This window comes from Aquarana catesbeiana, linkage group LG09 (genome assembly GCF_042186555.1).
Source record: "Aquarana catesbeiana isolate 2022-GZ linkage group LG09, ASM4218655v1, whole genome shotgun sequence".
NCBI classification, from domain to species: Eukaryota; Metazoa; Chordata; class Amphibia; order Anura; family Ranidae; genus Aquarana; species Aquarana catesbeiana.
This window is the reverse complement of record NC_133332.1, coordinates 240,279,201-240,305,494: the sequence shown is the minus strand read 5'-3', so window position 1 is coordinate 240,305,494 and position 26,294 is coordinate 240,279,201. Positions and strand designations below refer to the sequence as shown.

Below are 26,294 nucleotides of genomic sequence, written 5' to 3'. Positions count from 1 at the left end.
TACAATAAAACAAGATTTCCTTTAATAGAAAGCTAGAACTGCAAAACGTAAGAAATCCAAACCTAGGATGGGACAATACATTACAGAGGATTAGAATGTGGGGATATTCATTTGTAGGGATTATTCGAATGTCTTTTACAAGTCATAGCTGACTGAAGCATGAATACATTGCTTATCTTGGTACAATGTGACGAAGAGTCATACATAAAAGATTTATAGATCCCTCTAGAAATTATCTGAATGTGAGACAGGGGTGCTGCAGATTGCTATAGAACTGCTGAGATAAAACACAAGATAAGCCATATAGACACTGAATTGTGTTTAGGCAGTCTGAGCTGACTGATTGACTAATGCTGGGTTCACACCGGTGCATTGCAGGAAACCCTGCGATTCCTGTGCGAGTTCCCACATTGCACCTGAATCGCAAGGCAGTTCCCACGGACATCGGTGAACCGCTGCAGGTGGTGTAAAGTTAGTACACCCTAAGATCGGTTCACAGATCACAGTGCGAACTGTCGAATGGTACAGGAATCGGATCGCTTGGGGGTGAACACATATGCGATCCGATTCCAGTGTGGACCAAAGTAAAAAAAGGGTCCTGCACCATTTTTGGAGCAAATGTGATGCGATTTTAGCCAGTTTGTATGGCTGAATTTGCATCGCACAGACATCGCATGTGATGTGCACAGCTAAGCGGTGCAAATCACATGCAATGTCTGTGATCGCACAAGTGGACGGAGTGATTTTCTTTCCTGCAAACACAGTGATTACAGCTAGTGGCTATAATAGCTGCTGGAAATAATCGCATGCAAAATCCAACAGGCTGGTTGTACCCAAGTTGATCGATTGCCTGCTCATACATGGTTCGAATCTCATCTGGTTCAGCATATTTGAACTGTCTATGGCCGGCTTAAAGCCTAGTACACACTACAGTTTTTTTTTCATGCAACCCAGCGGGTTGCATGAAAAAAACCTGACAGCTCCAGTCGGAGCCACTGTACTAACATGTGAGGTTAGTCCAGCAAACTCCCCCGCTGAGCTGTTGTGTTCTGACAGGGGGACAGCCCCCCCCCCACCAGAACATTCCGATCAGTGCTCTGTGATTGGCTGAAAATGCTGATCAGGAGTCAGTCGGATACTGGTTTTCCAGCATGCACGTCCAACATACACACGGGCCGAATGTCAGCCGTTTTTTTTTTAAACCGGCCGCTGTCTTCCGACATTCGGCCCGTGTGTACCCGGCTTAGGGCAAGCCGTTTTTTGTTTTTTTTTTAACCTGCGGGTTGAATTAAAAAAAAAAAAAAAAAAACGAACCGATTCACACCATGCACACACTTGATGTAGATAGGGGAATCACTCCCAATAAGCTATTGTATTCTGCCCACACGGAGCCTTCTTGATTGCTCAGGAAAAACAGGACAGTCGATCAATAGATAGACTTGTGTACATCCAGCCAGTCCATACATGGATCGAAATTTGGCTGGTCCCTGCTGAACCAGACAAATTTTGTTCCAATTATGGACGGCTTTAGTTGACCATAGACAACCAGATGCATTTAGACTCGGTTTACACCTATGCGTTTTTTTAATGCTTTTTTGCCGAAACGCACTACAGTCCATTTAACATGGTTCCCTATGGGACATGTTCTCATCTACGAGTTTTTTCAGCCGCTGCATTTTTGGAAAGGGTCAGGGACTTTTTTCCTCCGCAGCAGATTGCGTTTTGTGTGTAATAGACTTTAATGGACCACAAGTGTTGCGTTTTTTATGCGTTTTCTTTCCTCTTTTCTCCATAGCACACTGTGTATAGATGGTTGCTAAGGAGCTAGCCGGGAAGCTGGCCGCTGCGTCCTTAACAACTGATAAGACAACAGCTGTCGGCCGGTTTCCCGTCAACAGCTGAATGTAAAAACAAGCATTGCCGGCAATAGAAAAAAAAAAAAATAAATAAAATAAATTGGAAAACAAAACAGTGTGGGGTTTGTTCCACCTCCGCTCCAAGGCAACCCCCATGTTGAGGGCATGTGGCCTGATATAATTTTGGTGTCCCTCCCCCCCCCCCTTTTCTGACCTGCCAGGCTACATGCTCGGATAAGGGCCTGGTATGAATTGGGGGGGGACCCCATGCCATTTTTTTTTTTTAAATTGCAGGCTTGCTTTTACATTCATTAAAGTTAAAATAATAAATAAAATGCAAAACGCATGAAAAATGTGTCCAAAACGCATCAAAAACACATGCTCAAAAATGCATAATGCACTGTAGAACGCATCAATCACAAACTGCATAGATGTGAACCGATCCTTAAAGTGCACGTAAGCGCTAAATCTCATTTATAGCATGCTTTGTTTGCATCATGTCTCAGTATATACAGTGTTCTTTAGCAATTTTTTTTTTTGGAATCTGAACATTCTGGCAGTAGCAGCACTTCCTCTTCTCTTTCAGGCTGACATCAGGCTACTGTCTCACAATTTGCAGCACCATTGTCAGCCTGCTGTGTGCGCCCCTCCTTCAGTTGGCTGTTTTAGCGAAACTTCACCCAAAAGGGGAGGTTCTGCTTATCTGCCTCCTCCCCCCCCTCCTCTTTAAGTTTTGTCACTTTGTTTTTTTTTTTGTGGGGGGGGGGGGGGACACGACACATCACAGGTCCCAGAAAGCTGCGTGCCCTTTCACCAAGTGCAGCATTCGCATGCGCAGTGGGAAGCTGGCTGTGAGGGGGCAAGCTGTCACAGCCGGCTTCCCAAAGTAAACATGGCGGCGCCTGGACTAATAAATGGCTGAAAAGCCAGCTAGGGCAAGGACATTACTGGATCCTTGGACAGGCAAGTGTCCAATTATTAAGAATCAGCATTACAGTATTTGCAGCTGCTGAATTTTAATTTTCTACAGAACCACTGAAAAAACGCTTTAAGCACTTTATTGGGTTCATCAGAAGGCAGCCCAACAGCTAACTGAAGGACAGTGCATGGCAGGCTGACAACGCTAACGTTATTTACAAGGCAGTAGCCTCTTGTCAGTCTGCAACAGGAAAAAGAAAAAAAAAAAAAGAATTTTCTTGAGATAACGATTTACAGTGAAACATGATGTCAAACATACCGGAAAATACATTTTGGGTTTACATCCACTTTACACAACCAAGGAGAAGAGAGATATCACTCCAGCCACTGTGATCCTTGGCCACACCACCAGTGGTGCTCAGGTGGTACTTCTCATAGCCTCTTACAAATACGAATCACCAAACTGGAACAGCCAAGCAAGTTAGGAAGACAGCATGAAGTCAGAACAGCAGGCCAGACTTAAAGATTATGTAAACCCAACATTTCATATACCTGATATGTGCCTACTGTACCATGTACTTATATGAAAAATACCCTGTTCTCTTTGTATTGTTTCCTTTGTGTAAAATCCCGGGTGTTCCTGCCAGTCCCCTCTGCTTTGCTATTAAAAACTGACCAAACCAAGCATGATAGAACATCGTGGTCAGTTCTCTAGCTGTGCCGAGAACCCAGCCTGCTTTCCTCCAATGATCAGACTTGTCCTGACGCACATCCACTCGCTAAGAAGACCAGTGTGCTGCTGTTTCTACCCCAGCTCTCTGAGCTCCTTATGCAGCTGAGAACAGAGATTATGTGATCATAAAAAAAAAAAAAGGGGGAAAAATGTATTTATAATGTTTCTTATATACACTGTATAGATGCACAGATGATTTACCTTTCATTTCCATTTCAAACTGAATGGGTTGTTTTACAAGGTGAGGGTTTACGTATGCTTTAACAGCCAGGCAGCTAGTATTTACTTGAAGAGGCCAGCAATTGCATCCACTATAGTCTCTCCCTGCCTGTCATGTGAGGAGTACAAGGGCTGCCATTACTGGCCTCCTGATCCACAATGGATCCACAATGGATCGTGGTCTCAGGTTGGTCCATACTGTAAAAGTCTTGTGTGGCCAGCCTAGGTCAGAGTCCTTGGAGGTAATCACTGACCAGTGCGGGGTCCAGCAAACTGTCACCCACAGGCTGTTCTGTATGAAACTCCCGCTGGAGCTGCCGGTTTCTTCTTCCACCTCTCTGGGGGATGGGCAACTCGGAATGGTGTGCGGGAAGGGGTTCAAGGAAGAAATATGGGTGAACGAGGGCCTGTATGGAAGAAAAAAAACATAGAAAATCGGTAAAATGGGAATGTCAGACTTTTGCCAGCCATTACATACAATGCGGTTTAATACAGAAGATTCCCGTGTGTACTTGCTGAGCAAGTCAGACTTATGCCCCGTACACACGGTCGGACATTGATCGGACATTCTGACAACAAAATCCTAGGATTGGCTCAAACTTGTCTTGCATACAGACGGTCACACAAAGTTGTTGGAAAATCCGATCATTCTGAACGCGGTGACGTAAAACACGTACGTCGGGACTATAAACGGAGCAGTAGCCAATAGCTTTCATCTCTTTATTTATTCTGAGCATGCGTGGCACTTTGTCCGTCGGATTTGTGTACACACAATCGGAAATTCTGACAACGGATTTTGTTGTTGGAAAATTTTATATCCTGCTCTCAAACTTTGTGTGTCGGAAAATCCGACGGAAAATGTGTGATGGAGTCTACACACGGTCAGAATTTCCGACAACAAGGTCCTATCACACATTTTCCGTCGGAAAATCCGACCGTGTGTACAGGGCATAAGGCTGCATTCACACCTGAGCATTTTCAGCTCGTAAAACACCAGGAATAACTGCCCAAAAAATGCCCAACAAGCAAAATGTCATTCATTTTAATGGCACCTGTTCAAATCTGAGCGTTTTGTCACCTGCAGCAAAACGCTTAAAGCTCAGAAAAGTACATGAGCTTCTTTTTGAGCAGATTACAGGCAGTTTTTTGCTTTTTACATTGGTAACCTATACAAAGTCGTGGTGAAAAAAAAAGGCGGCTAAAAACGTGTAACTTTCTACGTGAAAACCAAACGCTCAGGTTTGAATGCAGCCTTGGGGGTCTTAGGCCCCTTTTACACTTGTGCAACTTGTCCTGCGACTTGGGACTGTCTTGGGAAGTCGCATGACAAGTCATTCCCCATAATTTCCGATGAATAGCATTCATATCTGTGCGACTTAAAGTCGCACCGACTTCAAAGTAGTCCCTGCATTATAGGTCCATAGACCTCAAGATTACACAGGCATTGCTTCAAGTCGTGTCGAAGTTGCGGAAAAATACAAAAACATATTTGGGGGGCACACCCTAAAATGCGTTTAGAATCAAGATGGTGCTGCTATAAGACCAACAAACAACAATGTGTGCGCTGTCATATGTTTTGAAGTTGTGGCAAAGTCACGCAGGTCGTACAAGTGTAAAAGGTCCATACATTACTAATTAGAATCTGCTGGGTTGAATCACCCATTGGCTTTGCATAACTCTCATGGATCCCATTGGTGAATTCTTCATATTTTCCATTTGTTCCCACCCACTCTGCAGTCCCTAGCTACAAAAAGTCCTACGTGTAGTCCCTGTACTACTTTGGTCCGACTTTGATGCGAGTGGAGGTCCACAGACCTCAAGTTTACACAGGCATTCTCTGAAATCGCGTCAAAAATCACATGACTTTCAAGTCGCGGCAGTGTGAAAGGGGCCCAAGTCTAGCACACTCCCAAGACCTGACCAGGCTCAACTTATCTCTACGCCATTATGCAAAGAACACTTAGTAAGACATCACAAACTCCACTGTATCCAAAGGAGAGCAGATAGCAATATCTCCTTTCTATTTTGGTTTACAGTATTTTTATTGTTTTTATAAAAACAACCTTATACATGAGAGTGACTACATCCATATCCTGACATCAACAGGATTCCTATATCATATACAATTAGAAAGTGATTGGAAACCCTTACATCTACCCAGTGAAGTGACTATCCTCAGGTGATACACAGAGATAAAACAAATCCTGTAAGTTGTACCTGTGTAACTGCAGAATTTATAAACTTACCTGAGCTGTCAGAAAAAAGGGGGTGGAGAACTGAAGTTACAATCTGCAGAGCTCAGTGAGAAGAGCTCTGAGAGCTAATTGGAAGGAAAGGACAGCCCCCCCCCCATGCAGGAACAGAGCTGAAGTTGTCAATCAGCTGGAAATCCCTGTGATTCATGCTGATAGAGGAACTAAGCCGCAGACAGAAATGACACTAAGACTCCTTTCACACTGTCAGCGTTTTTCAGGCGATACAGCGCTAAAAATAGCGCCTGTATAGCGCCTGAAAAAAGCGGCTCCTTTCACTCCAGTGTGAAAGCCCTCGGGCTTTCACACTGGAGCGGTGCGCTGGCAGGGCGTCACAAAAAGTCCTGCCAGCAGCTTCTTTGGAGCGGTGAAGGAGCGGTGAACTCACCGCTCCTCCACCGCTGCTCCCCCATTGAAATCAATGGGGCAGCGCTGCGATACCGCCGGCATTTTGCGGGCAGATTTAACCCCTTTTTGGCCACTAGTGGGGGGGTTAAACCCCCCCCCCCCGCTAGCAGCCGAATGGCGCTGCTAAAACTACGGTAAAGCGGCGCTAAAAATAGCTCCATTTTACCGCCGACGCCCCCTGCGGCTCGGTGTGAAAGGGCTCTTAGTGCTGTTAATGATACAAGTACACACTATAGAGGAATATGCTTTGTTCACATTTCATGTCTGAGGTTTACAACCACTTTAACGCTCCACACTTTTTCTTGCTGTAGTTCTGACCTCAAATTTCAACAGTTAACATGAAAATCCCAAAAAGGGAAAAACTAGACCATATGACCTCCAACACCACCAAATTTCTCAGACCAAGGCACCCCCTGGTGATGTCAAAGACATGATCTAAGAATATCCATAGCTTATAGCACAATTTCAACCATCGTACAACAAGATTCACAGGAAGGTACAAACAGGACAAAACTGGAAAAAAAAATTAAAGGATAAGAAAGAAAAAAAAAAAAATGGATGAGGACTCCACATCAGGTCCTAGGAGGGTGAAATAACCTCTAAACTCTGCTAATAAGTTATGCGTATGCTCATTAATCATTAAACATGACCCAGTTAGGTTGGATCTTGACCAACTCCAAAAGGAATTGCCAATTTATGCCAACACATCTGCTGATCACAATTCCAGCAGCTAGAAATATACAGCCCCACTAAGCGTCACATTTTCAAGTGTCTTTTATAAGCGTTTCTGAAAATGTTCTGGAGCACAATTGCACGTTTTTGCAGCTTTTGAGACGTTTTTATCAGGTGTTTTTTCAACTAAAAAGTGTGAAGTGTTGCTGAAAAATGGGAGGAGAGGTGCTGTTTGAGCAAAAAACACACGACAAAATGCTTTATAAAAAAAAAAAAAAAAATGCACAAAAGCTTCTTGCACTTTTTAGGCATTTTCATTGAAGTCTATAGAGACAAAAACACAAAATTCTGCCTGAAAAGTAGCTCATGTACTTTTTTTTAAGCAACAGACTTTTTTTTGAGCGACAGACATTTTGCTACAAGTGACAGGACACTCAGATGTGAACAAGGGCTATTGAAAACAATAGGTTTTTGCTTGTTTAGCGTTTTTTGAGCTTCAAGCTTAGTAGGGAACCTACTAAGAAGAAATCCTTTGGGGACTTTTTAGGATTTATCAAAGTCACTGTTATAAATGGGGCATACATTTCTTTTAAATAGGCTCCATGGACAGCACACTCCTACTCCAGAGCTCAGGCCTGGGGGATTGGCTGCTCATATTGTGGGATGTGAGGGAGTGAACCTCCTGCAAGTTCTCTGGTGGGTTTCAGATGGGTCAGCAGCAGTGGCGTCGCTAGGGGGTGGCTTTTGGGGCTATAGCCCCGAATCTGGGGCCCATCTCTGCAGGGGTCCCCAAGCGGCAGGGAGGCTAATGCAAGGTGGAGGCTCTCTGGGGACCCAGATTTTAAGGGGGAGGCTCTCTGCGGACCCTGATTTAAGGGGGCGGCTCTCTGGGGATCCTAATGTAAGGGGGGCTCTCTGGGAAACCCTGATGTAAGGGGGAGGCTCTCTGGGGACCATGATGTAAGTGGGGGGCCCTCTGGGGATATACACACACACGTATATTACTGTATATACATGTGTATGCCCACCCAAAGGGGATGACTTTCTTTAATGCGTTGCTATGGGCTCTAGCCCCAGATCTTTTGTAGACCTAGCAACGCCCCTGGTCAGCAGTGAATCAGAGGGACAGGAAAGTGAGTAAAAAGAAGTAAATCAATGCTGTTTATTGTTCCATAATCCAGTTTGGGGAAAGTATCGGTTCACTTTCCAGCACTTTCTCTTTCACCAATAAGCGAGTCACATTTTCGCTTTGTGCCCCCTGGGGCATGCATGACTGGTATGACCCAAGGAGGGTTAATAAGCAGAAAAAAACAGGTTCTCGGTTCTCCCATGCAAAACAAAACCAAAGAAATTCCCGGCTCAACTTACTGACCAGCCTGCTAACCAACCAAATGATCCTGTCCAACAGTAGGAGTTAAAAAGAAAAAAAAAACAGGGGCTTAGTTTGCACACATTTGCAAATACATGCATAAGCTATAGAGCCCCGTCAAGACACCCCATTTTCTGTAATCCTAAATCTAAATTCTGAGAGCCTCCACAGTAGAAGAACATGCATTATAATGGCTAGGCAGAGGGCAAGTGAGCCTGGAGGGAGCATGTCCTTCCACTGTGGAAATTCTCAAAATTTAGAGAGAGTTAGGACTACAGAAACTAGGGTGCCTTGATGTGGCCTGTAGCTTACGCATGTACCTGAAAATGTGTGCAAACTAAGGCAGGCCACACATGGGTCGAATTTTGAAAGAATTTTCTTTCGAAAATCTTATCTAAGAATTTCCGTTCATATTTCGCACCATTAGTGGACTGCAGCAACAGCCAATTTTTGTGTGGCAATCAAATTTGAGTAATCGGACATGTTGGAAATTTTTTGAAAAACAAACGATTTTCTAATCAATGATGGGTGAATTGTGTGAGGAATGTAATCGACAAAAAAATGCGCATGTGCAAGAAAAGAAAATTCCCACAAAGAAGATTCCCGGCCACGAAAATTCTTTTCTGTAGCAACACGAGGTGAAACTGAAGGCTTGGTAGGCCCAATTTCAAACTCAATGGTGGCATTATCAGATCACAAAACGCACACATTTTCCGACTTTCAAAAGAAAATTCTTTTGAAATTCGACCATGTATGGCCAGCCCAAGGCTGTGTTCACACCTAAGACGGATGCGGCTCACAGCAGGGGTCCAATGCGTCCCTGTTCTCCATTTCAGGGATGACTCAGGCCCCAATTTTTACCTGAATTTGGACCTGAAACTGAGCCAAAGACACATTTGAGAGCAAAATCACAATCTCCTGACATGCGAATTAGATGCGGGGAAACCACATAAGTGTGAACCCAGCCTAAACCCCTGTTTTTAATGTATACTGTTAGACAGGACAATTCGGTTGGTTAGCAGGCTGGTTGGAAAGTTGACCTGGGAATTTTCATTGGTTTTGTTTTACATGTGTCGCTCCTTCCAGGTGCTCCTTGTTGTAAAGGCCAGTTAGAGATGAGGACAGTGGCCATTTGTTTGTATTCTCGGTTTCTCCCAGCAGGACTCACCTCAGCCGCTCGGATCCGGTGGCTGGACGGATATACCAGGAAGCGCATGAGAAGCTGTAGGGCTTCAGGGGAGGTGTCCGGTACGATACGCTCGGGAGGGAGAGGCCGATGTTCCTTGAATGAGATCTTGTTATAATCTGGCAGTTCAGTAATTTCCTAGAAAATGACAAAACATATTAGCGGAGGAAAAGCAGGAATGTGTGAAGAAGAAGAAACACTGACATTTTACTCACAGGCCAGGTTTTAGCGGTGGGTGTCCCCAAAGTGCGCAGGACACAGCACAACTGTTCAATGTCATTCTCCCCGGGGAAGAGAGGAGAGCCATTTAGGAGCTCCCCAAATATACAGCCAACCGCCCTGATAGGAAGGACAATGTTATTAGACTTGTAGGCATCAGAGCCTTGATCTCTGGATGAAGAAAGTGCATACTCACCATAAGTCCACTCCTTCCTCGTACTTGCGGGCTCCATATAGCAGTTCAGGGGCTCTGTACCACCTGTAGGGAGACATAAATCACACCAGGACCCAGATTAAAAGAGACCTGTACACAAGATCATAAACAGAAACCAGAGGGTCAGCATAATAGCCAGGCAACTGGCATTTTCATTAGAAGGCAGCGACAGTTCTTGTAGTTCTCTCCTGATAAACAGAGCCAAACCAGAACCACAAGTGTACTTACCTCACAATAGGTAAGCTGTATATGTATATAGCAAGGGCTAGCCGATTGGCAGAAAGGGATTGAGGTACAGCACACCATTATATTACAGGAGGCTGCAGTCCAGCCCCAAAGCACTGTGAAAAGCCTTCTAAGTCTGCCTGTATTGGAATATATGAAATGCATCAAAAATTTGTAGCGTTTGATAGTTACAATGTTTTCTAGATAACAATACAAATGGCCAATTTTCTTTTTTTCCTTTTTTTTGCAAATGTTGTTTAAAGCCGTATTAAACAAAATATATACTATATTGTAGCATACCAATCATCACACGTGGCTGCATTCGTTTTCCTTTTTTTCTCCTCTCAGTTTTCACCTGATGATCTGGCCAGTAACAAACCTCCTGTGTTAGCGTGCCCCCACTTTGGATGAAGGAGCACAGGGGCTTGTTTGGACAGCAGCATTGTCAGTCTGGGTGGAGAGGAGTTTTAGCTGGACTAGCAGATTTCGATTTACTAACAAATTGAAGCCAAACTCTAGATCACAATTTAAAAGCAGTTACAGAGCAAACAGTTTTTTTTCCCTTTTGGGATAAAGGTTTTACATAAATAAATAAAAGCTGACTAATGTAAGCACCCCTGACAGCAGTAAATAGCTTGGCGCATCCCTGTAAACTGATAGATTCTGCTGGATAGCTTGCTCTTTTGAAAAACAACAGAGGTACTGGCTGGATCATCAGATGAAAATAGAAAAATGAAAGTCTAGAAAAGAAAACGAATGCAGCCATCACAACTAAGAACTGGCAAACTGAAATATAATAAAGGTTTGCTTATTACCACTTTAAGAACATCTCTTACTTGTAACTTTAAAATGCCTGCTGTCTGTAAGAGATCAATGGATCCAAATGCTAGTGGTATTCAAGTTGGATCTTCACTGCATCTGAGCACCACAAATCAAAGACACTCTTTAATTCATTTTTAATATTCAAAGCAAACTCCCCCCATTAATACACGCTTCTATGTTTTATTTTGTTGAGAAATCACTCCCCTAGCATTTCTGGCTTTGGCCATCTTGAGTAAGGGCAAATAATTAATGTAGCATTTACTTCCTTCTGCAGCCAGCTACCACCAGCATGAGAGAGAGCCAGCCCCCCATCTCTGCTCCTCCAGCATCACTCAGCCACAGCCATTGGCCTTCATATCAACTCCCTGCCCCATCCCCTCCACTCCCTTCCTCCTGGTTATCAGTGCCACAGTCAGGGCATCTCAGTCCTGTGCCAGTGTCCCAGTGTGCCAACCCGTGATTGACAGCCCCTGACCCCTCCCTCCACCCTGCCCTCACCCCCACCTATGCAGGGCACCACTGCGAGGGTGCCAGTCCAGTGCTGATCCTCAGCCATGGTACTGGCACTGCCTGCTGATTGGCTTCTCCGCTGCTATCCACTGACACCAGCACCGAGATAGCACTGACACCGGCACCGAGATAGGGAGCACTGACACCGGCACCGAGATAGGGAGCACTGACACCGGCACCGAGATAGGGAGCACTGACACCGGCACCGAGATAGGGAGCACTGACACCGGCACCGAGATAGGGAGCACTGACACAAGCACCGAGATAGGGAGCACTGACACAAGCACCGAGATAGGGAGCACTGACACAAGCACCGAGATAGGGAGCACTGACACAAGCACCGAGATAGGGAGCACTGACTCCAGCACTTTAAAGCTCTTAAAGTGATTGTAAACCCACTTTTTGGACTTCTACCTATAGGTAAGCCTAGAATAAGGCTTACCTATAGGTAGTAGAAATATCTCCTAAACGTGCGCCGTTTAGGAGATATTTCACTTGTAGTCCGCCGAAAATTCCAACGGTGTATGCACGGGGAAAAGAAACTAAACTAAGTGCAGTTTCTTCCCTAGCCTGTGCCGTTAATCGTGGCTCCCGTGCACATGCGCGGGAGTGACGTCACGCGGCTCCGGCGAATCACAGAGCCGGAGTCCGCGGCCTGGAAGGAAGAGGAGCCAGAAGATGGACGCTGCCTACACAGGGGACATCGCTGGATTCTTTTGCAGGTATGTGGCACATAATGGGCTAGTATGCGATGCATACTGGGCCATTATGCTTTTCATTTGCAGGCTTTGCAGCGAGCAAAAGAGGAAGTAAAACACATCAGGGTTTACTTCCTCTTCAATATATGTAATTTATACCGTTAATTTTTTTATTGCTTGAAATATTTTTTCCATTATGGGCGCAAGTGGGGCCTCATGTCTAGGTTTTGCTTAAGGCCTCACAAAGCCTAGAGCCCCCTCTGAATAAGACAAAATGTGGAAAATGTCAAGGGGTATGAATACTTTTTCAAGGAACTGTATCTGTTTGCCTGGAGTTCGGCTTTAACTATAAACTACAATGAGGCGTCAACTTGAACTAGGTAAACTTCTCTTTAATGTGGCACTCCAGGATTTTGTCAAATGGCAAGAAGATTTGAAGAAAAAAAAAAAAAAAAAAGATACGTAAATGGCGTTTACCTCATGACTCCCCCGAGCTGGGAGTAAAGCTAGCTAAATGCTATTGTTAATTTAAATTTTTAAACAGTTCCTCTTGCCAGATGTGGTCTCTGGAATGGACTCTTACCACAAGGAGTCGAATAATTAAAACACAGATAAACATCTCTACTGACCGGGTGGCTACTTGATGACTGTACAAACGTCCCCGGTCATTGGAGAAAACACGGGCTAGGCCAAAGTCGGCAATCTTCAGGATGCCGGTGGAGCTGATCAGAAGATTTGCTGGTTTTAGGTCCTGTGAAATGAAGAAGAAGCTGCTGAGTAGGCGTAAGACAACGCTGAAATATTTAATGTATAAACAGGCTGATAAGTACCTACCCGATGCATGATGGAATTCTCATGGCAGAACTTGACCCCTTTCAGCAGCATCATCATATAGCCTTTAACCTGGGCCTCAGTCAGCGGCTGGTCAGAGTTCCTGATGACCTCAGAAAGGTCGGAGAGCATGTACTCAAAGACCAACACAAACCCTGTACCATGTGGAAACATATCTCTCAGTTTAACGACCTGAAATAGGATAGAGGGCGGAAGGTAACTAAAAACAAACTGGTAGTTGGCATTGTGGGTAGTAAGCTCAACAGTCATTTTCCTAAAGCCGGATTCCACCTTAAACACAATGGGGTTGATTTACTGAAACTGGAGAGTGCAACATCTGGTGCAGATCTGCATAGAAACCAAGCAGCTTCCAGGTTTTCTTTGTCAAAGCTTAATTGAACAAGCTGAAGTTAGAAGCTGATTTGCTATCATGTACAACTGCCCCAGATTTTGCACCCTCCAGTTTTAGTAAATGAACCCCATTGTAATATATTGCAGATTGCCAGTCCTTAGATGTGGTGGCTGCATTCATTTTCTTTTTTGTTCCCCAATTTATTTTCAACGGGTGATCCTGCCAGTAACACACTAGTGTGAGAATGCTCCCTCACTGTATGGTATTTGTTTAGGAGCAGCAGTGTCAAACTAGAAAGGAAAGGTGTTAGAACTACAGAACATCCCCCTCCCCACACTTCTCCATAACAGTGGAAGAGTTTTAAGGTCTACAGAGATAGTTGGGACAATGCTAACTGATAACTGTGATCAAAGGCAGAGAGTATATCCGGTCATAGATGGACTGAATCTTGGCCGATTGAGCAGAGACCAGCCGAGATTCAATCTATCTATATGGGCAGGCTGATTTTACCCAAGTCAGTTCATCAATCGACTTGGGTAAAACCAGCATGTCAGATTTTCAGCATGTGATTATTGCCAGCGGATATAGGGATATAGTCACTAGCAATAATCATTGTGTTCTCCCAGCAGGGACAGCTCCCCGTCAACACCCCACCCCCTTCCCTGCTGGGAGAACACAATCCACTCCACGGGAGGGATTCCCCCTTCAACACTGACTGTTTTTTACTTGTAGAAGTGATGGGCTATAGCAGGGCTCAAAATTTCAAGTCCTGAGCTACTAGCCAGGCCTTAAGAGTTACTTGCCATTCGTTACACCATTCAACCCCTACCCTGCTCCACCCCTAACCCCCCCCCCCCCCCCCCAAACATGTAAAATATCCCATGAAATCACACTGTTAAATGTTTTATTCAGAAGTTAAAAAAATAAATATTAACAACAACAACTTTAACAATATTACAATGAAGCATATCAGTGGCCATCCGTGCAGCCTATCACTGCATGGTGATCACAGGGAGGAATCGGGAGGAGAGCCAGCCGGATCACCCGCTGTGACACAGCTTGAATCTGAAACTCTGGCCGCTGTCAAACAAAGCCCCGCCTCCTGGACTGGCTCCTATGGTAGACAGCACACTGATTCAATTTCCCGGCATTGAACCAGTGTGCTGTCTACCATAGGAGCCAGTCCAGGAGGCGGGACTTTGACAGTGGCCGCGTTTCAGATCCAAGCTATGTCACAGTGGGAGATCCTCTGTGTGATCCGGCCGGCTCTCCTCCCGACAATTTCCTGGCTGATCGCTTCTGGCAGAAGCAGTGCAACATTTTTTTACAGGGCGTCAAAGCGGCCCGGGGGGCAACTGTCTCCCTAGCCCAGTCCGCTCCTGCTCCACACTCGCTCCCAGCTTATTTCCACTTGCCTAATGCAAGCAGGCGAATGGAAATTTTGAGGGCTGGGCTATAGATTAAAAAATAAATGGATAAAAAAATAAAAGAAACTGGAAATGGACATTACAAAACTGAAAAAAGGCTGATTCACCAGGGCAATAAGTTTGTGCAAGGTGCAAAATTTTACTCAAATGTCAGTTTACTGCAGTCAATCTGCTATAGGTTAGCACTTTGTCTGGTCACTTACATATGGATTGTCTTCTATCTCCCGTAGAGCTTTAATCTCTCGTAGGGCCTGATTGGGAATACCCTCCTCCAGTTTTCTCAGTGCCACCTTCTTCAGAGCAACAGCTTCACCTGTCTGGAAAACAAAAAGAAACTTTTTTTTTTTTGCTAAAGATTGAACACACATATGTTAATATACTGCCCTATTTTTTAGGTCACTTTCATTTGTACATGTTTGCTGTACCATATTTGCATTACGGAGATGTGTAGAGTCTCTTGCCTGCCAACTGTATTTCACTCAGCCTCCCTGATGAGCAACTGCTGAGACAAAATCTAAGCCACATTGAAAGCGTTTTGTTTTTATTCAGTCAGACCTGTCTAGTAGAGGAGAACAAGAAAATACTTCTCTGCAGCACTACTAAGCAGGAAACACAACCTGCATGAACAAAAAATGGCTGCTCTGTATAAAAACCAGACTGGGGCTTCAGTAAAAACCTGACAGGGGCTCTAATCTTCCACAATCTATCCAAAACTGGAAATTGTTTTAGCTCAACACACATTTAAAAACGAAACTTGCAGTAAAATGCAAAGTCTATTTGTAACGTCCAGGTCCCTTCCCCGTGTAATAGTCACCATCTCTTATTATACAAAAATAACTGTAAGGCCCCTTTCACACATACGGACCGCTCATTTCATCAGTTCGGTCGCTTCAAAACGCATGAAGTCTTCATCAGTGCTCATCCGTTTTTTCATCAGTTTTTTTTTTACATTTACTACCGATGCAAAAACGGATGAAAACCGGACCATTTGTCAGTTTACATCCGTTTTTTGTCCGATCCGTTTTTTTAATGGAAGAAAAAGAGAGCTTTGATCAGTTAAAAAAAAAATGGATGCTGACGGATGATTATCCATTTACATCCATTTTTTCATAGAGATGCATTGATGTCCGTTTTTCATCCGAATGAACGAACAGCATATGTGAAAGGGGCCTACTCACCGGTGCCAAGGTGAGTAGTGGTGATCAGGCTAAAAGTGAGAAGGTAACGTGGGAAGCTGCAGACATGAAGACTCTGAATGGTTATGACTCTTTGGCTGTATAGATGACGAGGTTTTGTCCTTCACATTAGTGGCTGAGTTACAAATATGTAGAAGAAAAAATGTCACATATATAGATACTGGGTGTGATTTTGCTTGATCAAAAGAAACGTGACAATAAAGAGACAATGGTCTGGTCATCACTGAATATGCCCCCTCTGGACAGATGAACTTCTCTGTTTAGCAACATGTTGTCTCAACCCTTGCATGCGACATTGTCTCAAGAGGAACTGCCCAGGACAGTCTTAAAAATGCTGCCTGCACATTTGGAGCTACAGTGCCACATAGTGGTAGATGACAGTATGACACTTTACAAAATCTTCCTAAAGTTTAACTGAAGGCAGACACACAAGACACAGATAATGCAGCTCTGTAATCCACATCCTTAAAGCCGAAGTGCGGCCAAAATATACACAAGAATTCAGTATAAGGGACATAAATTAGAGTCAGTAGGATGTATCCTTTGTGCTGATGTTAGGTGAAATCCTCCTCCATCCATGCTCCCCCACCTAGGGCGCACCTAGAGCACTTGGCAGCCAGGGCTGATCCTATATCTGGCACCCCCCAGGCAGTGACGTAATGAGTAGCATCTCTGCGCACTGCGGCCAGAAACCCAGGAGAATCCTCCTCCCTAAGCTCCCCCGGGAGGCCAAGCCCCTCCTCCCCCTCTGCAAAAACGTCACCAACCGACCCAAGGATTGTCATCGGGCGCCAGCCAGAAACACATGCAACTGGTAGTGGCACACTTACTATGTGCTACTGCCAGTGGCATCACTAGGGTTGGTGTCACCTGGTGCAGTAAAACGTGGAGTCACCCCCCCCCCCCAAAAAAAATATTTTCCTGTTTTCTGAAAGTGCGCCAAAGATGCAGCATGCAGGACTTTTGGTGCCCTTTCAGAAAAAAAATAAAAAACTAACAACTTACACAGCCCTCGTACCTCTGGATCCCTTTACATTACACAGCCCCCGCACCTCTGGATCCCTTTACATTACACAGCCCCCGCACCTCTGGACCCCTTTACATTACACAGTCCCAGCACCCCTGGACCCCTTTACATTATACAGCCCCCGCACCTCTGCACCTCTTTACATTACACAGTCCTAGCACCCCTGGACCCCTTTACATTACACAGCCCCCACACCTCTGGACCCCTTTACATTACACAGCCCCTTCCACACCTCTGGACCCCTTTGCATTACACAGCCGCCCACCCCCCCTCCCCCTGCAGGTCTGCCTCTTCCTACCTTTTTTGGCCATGGAAAGCGGGAGAGCGGAGCAGGGAGCAGAATGGGAGAGAGAAACAGCTCTGAATAGACAGCGGGAGATGCCAGAGTAAACTTTCCAAGTTAACCAGCAGGTGATTGGTTGCTAGGTGGTTCTTTAGTGAGCGGCGAAGGCAATCCAGCAGCCGGCCCTGGGTGCCACCCCTAAGCGGCGCCAGCCTGACGCCCCCCCCCCCCAATGTTTGGCACCGGGGCAGACCACCCCCCCCCCATTGATACTCCACTGCTCCCACCCCTGCCACACTAGGAAATGATGGTGATGGGAGCGTATGAAGGTAACAGAACCATGGGAGCTGTTACAGGCTCAACTCAAGAGTGCCCTATTATGCCTGCCTCTTCTGCCAAGTAGGTAGCTCCATTCACAGAAGCTGTACTAGGACTGGAACAGGATCTATGGATGGAGGGTGTGGACCTTTCAATTATTCTCCATTCATAGATGGTGACTCAAGTAATAGCAAATCAAACATTTTTGTTGTCACCAGAATGGGAAAAGAGGGAAATCTTCCAACAGGAACACTAGTTCTGATGACCTTAGTGACTGCCCTCACATTTGGAGAGATTTCCTCTCACTTCTTGTTTTGGTTTTGGTTTAGGGACAGAAGGTGACCCCCTCCCCCTATAACCTACACCTACTCTGCCCAAAATTAAAATAACAAAAAGTTGTTACCTTCAGTTGTACTACTTTTAGTGAGGATGCCCTTTGTAACAGAAAGAATGGCTAGCACTATAAATCAAAGTTTCCTCAACACTTTACTGAGGTATACTTTTTGAGAAAATAAACATGGACTTTGTAGGGACCACGATTCACATACAAATGATAAAAACATGTATAAAAACATTACTGTAGCGAGCTACAGATGGAAACTTGACATCTCCAATTTCAGCGGCTTGAGTCGGGGGTCGGAGACCTCAAGACCCCGAAAATAGTCAACACGGCTAAAGAAACAGTTTCTTCAGGTGTGTTGACTATTTTCAAGGTCTTCCGGTTTGCGACCCCGACTCAAGCGGCTGAAATTGGAGAAATCATAATTACAGCAGAAACTACCCAAATGTCCCTGATCAAAAGTTTACATACCCCAGTTCTTAATACCCCCTTTAACATCAATGACAGCTCGAAGTCTTTTGTGGTATTTGTGGATGAGGCTCTTTATCTTCTCAGATGGTAAAGCTGCCCATTCCTCTTGGCAAAAAAGCCTCCAGTTCCTGAAAATTCTTGGGCTGTCTTGCACGAACTGCACGTTTGATATCTCCCCAGAGTGGCTCAATGATATTGAGGTCAGGAGACTGAGATGGCCACTCCAGAACCTTTATTCTGCTGTAGCCAATGACAGGTTGACTTGGCCTTGTGTTTTGGATCATTGTCATGTTGGAATGTCCAAGTACGTCCCATGCGCAGCTTCCTGGCTGATGAATGCAAATGTAACTCCAGTATTTTTTGATAACATACTGCATTCATCTTGCCAACAATTTTACCAAATTCCCTGTGCCTTTGTAGCTCACACATCCCCAAAACATCAGCGATTCACCTCTGTACCTTTCATCATAGGCCTTGTTGACTCCTCTACAAATGTAGCGTTTATAGTTTTGGCCAGAAAGCTCAATTTTGGTCTCATCACTCCAAATGACTTTGTGCCAGAAGGTCTGAGGCTTGTCTCTGTGCTGTTTGGCAGTTTTGTAAGCGGAATACTTTGTGGCATTTGCATAGTAATGGCTTTCATCTGCCGATCATCAGCCCATCTTTTTTCAAGTGCCTCCTTATTGTGCATCTTGAAACAGCCACACCACATGTTTTCAGAGAGTCCTGTATTTCCCCTGAAGTTATTTGTGTGTTTTTCTTTGCATCCCAAACAATTTTCCTGGCAGTTGTGGCTGAAATTTTAGTTAGTCTACTTGACCGTGATTTGGTTTCAACAGAACCCCTCATTTTCCACTTCTTGATTAGAGTTTAAACACTGCTGATTGGCCTTCTCATTTCCTTGGATACCTTTTTATATCCCTTTCCTGTTTTATACAGTTCAACTACCTTTTCCCGCAGATCCTTTGACAATTCTTTTGCTTTCCCCATGAACTCAGGATCCAGAAACGTCAGTGCAGCACTGGATGAAAGATGCAAGGGTCCAGAACATCATTGACCTTTTATACATACACACACTAATTACAAGCAAACAGATCACATGTGAGAATGGTTACCTTTAATAGCCATTCAAGCGGCTTTCTGTCAACTTGTGTGCATGTTATCAGGCCAAAATCACCAGGGTGCGTAAACTTTTGATCAGGGTCATTTAGGTAGTTTCTGTTATCATTATGATTTAAAAAGAGTAAACACAGTTGACTGATAATAAATGGCTTCAGTCAAACACTGACCATGGGTGAAAGAAAAGTTTTTGTGTTATCATTCATATTCTCTGAAAAATGGCCAAGAAATCATAAATTCTGCCAGGGTATGTAAACTTATGAGCACAAGTGTATATACATTACTGAGGTAATTGAAGTAAAAAACAGACATCATTGTACTGGAATTTTGGGGACACAAAGGTTCATATTCTCTGGGTGACAGACCCCACATATCTCTAAGGCTCCCTTAACACTGAGGCGATTTTCAGCCCAGATGAGGTCTAATAAGACGAAACGCGTCGGGAGACTCCACTGCCTGCCATAATTTTACTTGAAGCGCCTTTTTTACCACGGAAATGTAAGTTGTTTACTTATTTTAATAAATCTGTTTTACAAAACGATATTATGCTATGTGGCCCCCCTTCTTTATTCCTATATGGGCTATCCATCTGAGATGACCTATGGGAAGGTCTGCCATCCATTCTAAAGTTCCGTCAGGAGTCTGGATATGTTTGGGAGTCTTGGGAGTCTTGTCGCCATCTAATCGTGAGGCCCTTCCTTCTCATTGCCCGTTGGGGCTACAAGCTAGATTGACTCATTGAACGTATGTTCCTATGAGTTCAATCCTTCCGGTAAGCCTTCACTTTTTCTCTATGTGGAGGGTCCATCACATCTTTGCATGCGTTACCCACGTGGTGAATAAGGAATTATATACTTTTTTGGACTAACATCAGCCTCTTTCAGTCTAAAAAACTCCTGAAGATCATCAATAGACTTTATTTGTTAATTTGTCATATTTTGTATCTATTGTCGATCGACATAGACGTTTCTTTACTCTTATAAATTTATATAAGTTTTTAAATTCACAAGCGCTACACTTGTCTATGCACTGAAATTTTGACAATATCCTATTTGTTGTGTGAGCTGCTTTTCTGTTGGGTGAGCGCAGGGTTAAATTTTTCTCCTTTCAGTCAAACACTGACCATGAGTGAAAGAAAAGTTTTTGTGTTATCATTCATATTCTCTGAAAAATGGCCAAGAAATCATAAATTCTGCCAGGGTATGTAAACTTATGAGCACAAGTGTATATACATTACTGAGGTAATTGAAGTAAAAAACAGACATCATTGTACTGGAATTTTGGGGACACAAAGGTTCATATTCTCTGGGTGACAGACCCCACATATCTCTAAGGCTCCCTTAACACTGAGGCGATTTTCAGGCATTTTAGTTCTAGAAATAGCACCTGTAAGGCGCCTGAAAACCGCCTCCCATTCATTTCAGTGTGACTTTTCACACTGGAGCGGTGTGCTTGGGGGAGGTTAGAAAAAGTCCTGCAAGCATCATCTTTGGGGCAGTTTGAGAGTGCTGAATACAGGGCTCCCAAAACGCCCTGCCCATTGAAATGAATGGCCAGCGCTTCCAAAGCGCATGAAAAGCACTTTACCGCTAACGCTCGGCGGCCCCAGTGTGAAAGGGGCTTAAAACCTCACTGGAATGATGTCTGTCTTTGTATTTTTGATCCAATGACCTCAGTCAAGAATTGAGGAATTTCTGATTTAGAGTGCAGCTCATTCTTTCTATGTTGAAGCCAACCATATTGCCGGGCTGTGACCTTCCATTCAGAGGCATTGAAGGGATTGGTGCTGGATGGACGGTTATAAATGAGAAACCAAAACCTGACAGAATTATTAATTCTTCCCCACTGCATCCAAAACTGAAAAAGTAGGTATTAAATTCAAAAAACAAATATGTAATGTATTGTAGTTTACTCATCTTTAGATGTGGTGGCTGCATTAGTTTTCTTTTTTTTTTTTGGGCTCCCACCCCCCCCCCTTATTTTAACCTGGTGATCTGGCCACTAACACACCACCAGTCACAGGGTGTCTCCACATTGGATATAGAAGCAATGGAGACACCTTTGGACAGCAGCATTGTCAGTCTGGGGAGAGGGTAGTGTTAAGCAGCCCACAGATAGGCCAGTTTTTTTCATTCAATAAGCAAGTTCTCCCATCCACACATTCGATACAGATGGGGAAATCCTCCTATTCTGACAGTGGGGAGACTTCCCTGCCCCCAGAAGACACCATCGATCAGCGCTGCCAGCTATAGCCAGTGGCACTGATCAAGTGGGGAAAAACTGACAGCCTGGTTATACATAAGATCGACTTCCGTACAACCAGCCTGCCTATACATGGGTCGAAATTTGGCTTTTTCCTGCTGAAACCGTCTGAATTTCAATCCATGTATGACAGTCTTTAATCTACCAGATTTAGATGGACTTGACTAAGAAATTAAAAGTGGAGCTCCGGCCGAAATTATACTTTTTAAATAAAAATACCTCTATAATACACAAGCTTAATGTATTCTAGTAAAGTTAAGCTGTAAACTAAGGTCTGTTTTGTTATAGCAGTAGTTTGTTATTTTATAAACTTACAGCAGGCCGTGGCCATCTTAAGTGTGGGCATCTGAAGCCAGACTGTATTTCTTCCTGGATCTCATCCTTGCAGATCTCGCACATGCTCAGTGCAGCACAAGCAGTGTAATAGGTTTCAGGTCAGGTTTCCATAGCAACTGCAGTGTCAGAGGAAGTTGCCGCCCCTTCCCAGAAGGCATTGCAAACAGGAAATGATGCGATGGGCCACGGCCAGGGAGGAGGAAGTGAAAAATGAATACAGCAGATATACAGTAGGTGCTGAGAAAATTTTTTTTTAAAATATCCAATTTGTTTACAGTGCACAGTTTAGTGAGGGATGCTGAAGAGTTGTAAAAGTGGGTGGAACTCCACTTTAAGCTGATTTCCAGCTAACACTTAATAAGCTGTTACAGCAGCAGTTTTTTTTTTCGTTATGTGATAAAGGTTTAACATAAATGAATAAAAGCTGATCATTGTAGGCACTCCTGACACTCCACTTCCTTATTGCGCTATAGCCGAAAGATGGCTACAGGGCGGCTCTCTCATTCTAGGAGGGCTGTTCATGGATGTCCTCCCGGAATCACACCTCTCCCACGCATCCGGCACATTCTGTGCTCCTTCTGTCCTTTGGACACAGTTGATCACAGATTGGGGTAAAGGGTCAGTCACAGCGGACCTTTACCACGTGATCAGCTGTGTCCAATCACAGTTGATCACAATGTAAACAGAGTTGCTGTTTTTTGGCTCTCCTTTCCTCTTGTGCTGTCACCTTAAATAAGGACATGTGCGTTCCCGTGCGTTTTCGATGCTTTTTACAGCATTCCAGTACAGTCCAGTGCAGGGAAAATGCAGCATATTCTACTTTTTTTTCTGGAAAGCCCTGGAACTGACTGCACTGGTGTGAACTATGCCATTAAATACCCTATAACCTATTTTCCATGTGTTTTTGATGCAGAAAAAAAAAACGCACTGAATTGCATGTGGTGTGAACTGACCCCAAAATGAGGGAAAAAAAAAGGTTACCTATCGTTCTACTTCGCGCCAGCGCCTTATGGTCATTTAAAAGGTTTAAGGCACTGGGAGGTGCGGCTTAAGATCTCGTGGCCACCATGATTGGCTGTCATGGCAGTCACGTGATCTGAAAGCTTTTGATCGGAAGCTTTCGGTTAGGCGCCGGTAACTGTGCCGGGAGCTCACAGCTCTAGTGACAGCACTTCACGCAAATATGCGGCCTCTTGGCACCAAGAGCATATTTGCGTGCAGCCGGCACCAAGGGGTGACTACTGCTTTAAGCTCTGTGTGCACTAAGGATGAGCTCCGGCGTGTTTGCACAGCCCACGTGCAGAGCCCGCAGGAAGTTGGCGCTGCGCTAATCACAGGCAGTGAGACATTTCCCTATCTCTGCAGCCGCACATCGGGATAATGTCTCACTGCCTGTGATTAGCGCAGCGACGTGCCAACTTCCTGGCGGGCTCTGCACGTGGGCTGTGCAAACACGCCGAAGCTCATCCTTAGTGTGCACGAGGCCTTATCAGTAAATAATTAACAAAAAGAGTGATCTATTGGCAGTGAAATCATGCGGTCGCCTGGGCCCATCCTTCATCTGACTGACAGCACTGCGCATGCTCCTGGTCCGCCCACATCTGTGTTACAAACAACATTCTGACATTGCAGCCAGACAGATCTGTATACAGGCTGCAGAGTATGTCAGGCGGCACCACCAGAGATCAATGGGGCCACGCTGCAACCCCCAACCAGTTGTGGCACTGTCCCACGATGCCAGCTGCTTCTATACCACCCTCTGAAAAGTGATCCATTGTGGATTGCCATTCAGAGGGTGGCAAGCTTACCACCTGTCTGAAAGAAAACCTGGCAAGGTGCAGGTGAGGGTGTCTCCAGGGGAGTCCACAAGGCACAGGGGACACCTGAGATCAGGGAGGAGGGGCAGCGATCATAGGACAGCTATAAGGGGTAAGGGAGAGGCTGTATACAAGGAAGGTGCAGGCAGCCACTGCTGGAATACTACACAACACACACAATCATCCTCCAGTGAGGCCCACACCGCCCTCCTTGTCCCCCCAGCCGGTCACCTCGATGTGTTTGGCTTTGAAGACGATGCCATGAGCTCCTTCCCCGATCCGACCCAGCAGGCTGTACTGCTCCATCTTTCCGGCCCGAGACGCTGCCCGGCGTTACCTAGCAACACAAAGCACTTCCAGGTGACAGCGAGCCTAGCCGGCACCGCCCCTTTCTCTACTGGGACTGCCCCTCAGCTCTGGACCGCACCGCCTCTTTCCCTTCTGGGACCGCCCCTCCGCTCTGGACCGCAGCGCCTCATTCCAAGGGGGTCTGCTGGGACCGCCCCTCCGCTCTGAATCGCCCCGCCCCTTTCTCTGCTGGGACCGCCCCTCCGCCGTGGACGTCTCTTTCTTTGCTTGGACCGCCCCTCCGCTATGGACAGCACCGCCTCTTTCTCTGCTGGGACCGCCCCTTTGTTTTGCCACTTACAGCAGCATCACGTGGGTTGGGGGGAGGGAAGTGCTGAAGTAAAATGTGGTGAGAACAGTGCAGATTATTTCTGGTCACACTGACATTCTCACCATATACAATCCTGTGTGTCTGAGTAAATCCTCAATGGATTTATGGTACAGGAAAAGGAAGACCCGTCAGATGCTTATGGCCATGCTCCTTGGTTTGGGGACTACACAGGAAGTGAGGAGAATCTGCCAGACAGTAACACACATTCTGATTATTTCCCATTAGACTAACAACAGCATTCTTTTATTGTTATATTGTTCCCGTGTCCCCGGTGCATGGTTTCTGCTCACTTCCTGTGCAGGTGACAACATAGGGAAACTTTCCTTTAAGAGAAACAATCATTAAAAAGCCAGAATATGTTGTTACCCTTTCAGATTTGACTATGTTAGAAAAGAGAACGAATGTAAAATTTTCAAACAAAAATCGATACACGTATGTCCAGAGTGATGTTCAATCACAGCTGATCACATGGTAACCGGGGAGTGGTGTTTATCAGCTTTTCCTCTATTCATGCTGACAGAGCGCGGGTAGAGGAGAGCCGATCGGCTGCTCTCCTGACAGGGGAAGTCTGCGCTGATAATCAAGGATGCCCACTAGAGCCCACAGGGATATCAATCAGTGCCCATTAAAGATACCAATCTGTGCCCATCAGTAATGTCTACCAGTGCCTCCTCACCAGTGCTGCCTATCAGTGCCACCTATAAGTGCCCATCAGTGTCACCTATGAGTTCCCATCAGTGCCGCCTATGAGTTCCCATCAGTGCCGCCTATGAGTGCCCATCAGTGTCACCTATGAGTGCCCATCAGTGCCGCCTATGAGTGCCCATCAGTGTCACCTATGAGTTCCCATCAGTGCCGCCTATGAGTGCCCATCAGTGTCACCTATGAGTTCCCATCAGTGCCGCCTATGAGTGCCCATCAGTGCCGCCTATGAGTTCCCATCAGTGCCGCCTATGAGTGCCCATCAGTGTCACCTATGAGTTCCCATCAGTGCCGCCTATGAGTGCCCATCAGTGCCGCCTATGAGTGCCCATCAGTGCCGCCTATGAGTGCCCATCAGTGCCGCCTATGAGTGCCCATCAGTGCCGCCTATGAGTGCCCATCAGTGCCGGCTATCAGTGCTGCATATCAGTGCCCATCAGTGCTGCATATTAGTGCCTCATCCTCAGTGCCCGTCAGTGCCCATCAGTGCCGCCTATGAGTGCCCATCAGTGCCGCCTATCAGTGCTGCATATCAGTGCCCATCAGTGCTGCATATTAGTGCCTCATCCTCAGTGCCCGTCAGTGCAGCCTCATCAGTGAAGGCGAAAACGTACTTATTTACAAAATTTATAACAAAAACAAAGAAAAACTTTTTTTTTTTTCAAAATTTTCGGTCTTTTTTTTATTTGTTTGGCAAATACAGATACAGGAGGAATCAGAGGGCCCTGCTCGTTAGAGCTTACAATCTAGCATTAAGAATTGCTGTCCCCCCTTCTGCATCACAGGTGTTCCTCCTTCTGTGTCAGCAGTAGTTTCCTTTTTTTTTTGGTTTC

General features: G+C 45.2%; 1 protein-coding gene across 1 annotated transcript; it reads right to left on the bottom strand.

The window, feature by feature from the left end:
- CDK20 (cyclin dependent kinase 20) lies at window positions 1-24,596 on the bottom strand. The gene is made up of 8 exons (XM_073600032.1): window positions 24,312-24,596; window positions 15,115-15,228; window positions 13,136-13,324; window positions 12,931-13,052; window positions 10,029-10,091; window positions 9,829-9,952; window positions 9,596-9,751; window positions 1-4,133 (listed from the first exon to the last, which is right to left on the bottom strand). The coding sequence occupies exons 1-8, from the start codon at window positions 24,384-24,386 to the stop codon at window positions 3,954-3,956; spliced, it is 1,023 nt and encodes a 340-aa protein (XP_073456133.1). The 5' UTR covers window positions 24,387-24,596; the 3' UTR covers window positions 1-3,953.
- Between the last annotated feature and the right edge of the window lie 1,698 nt (window positions 24,597-26,294).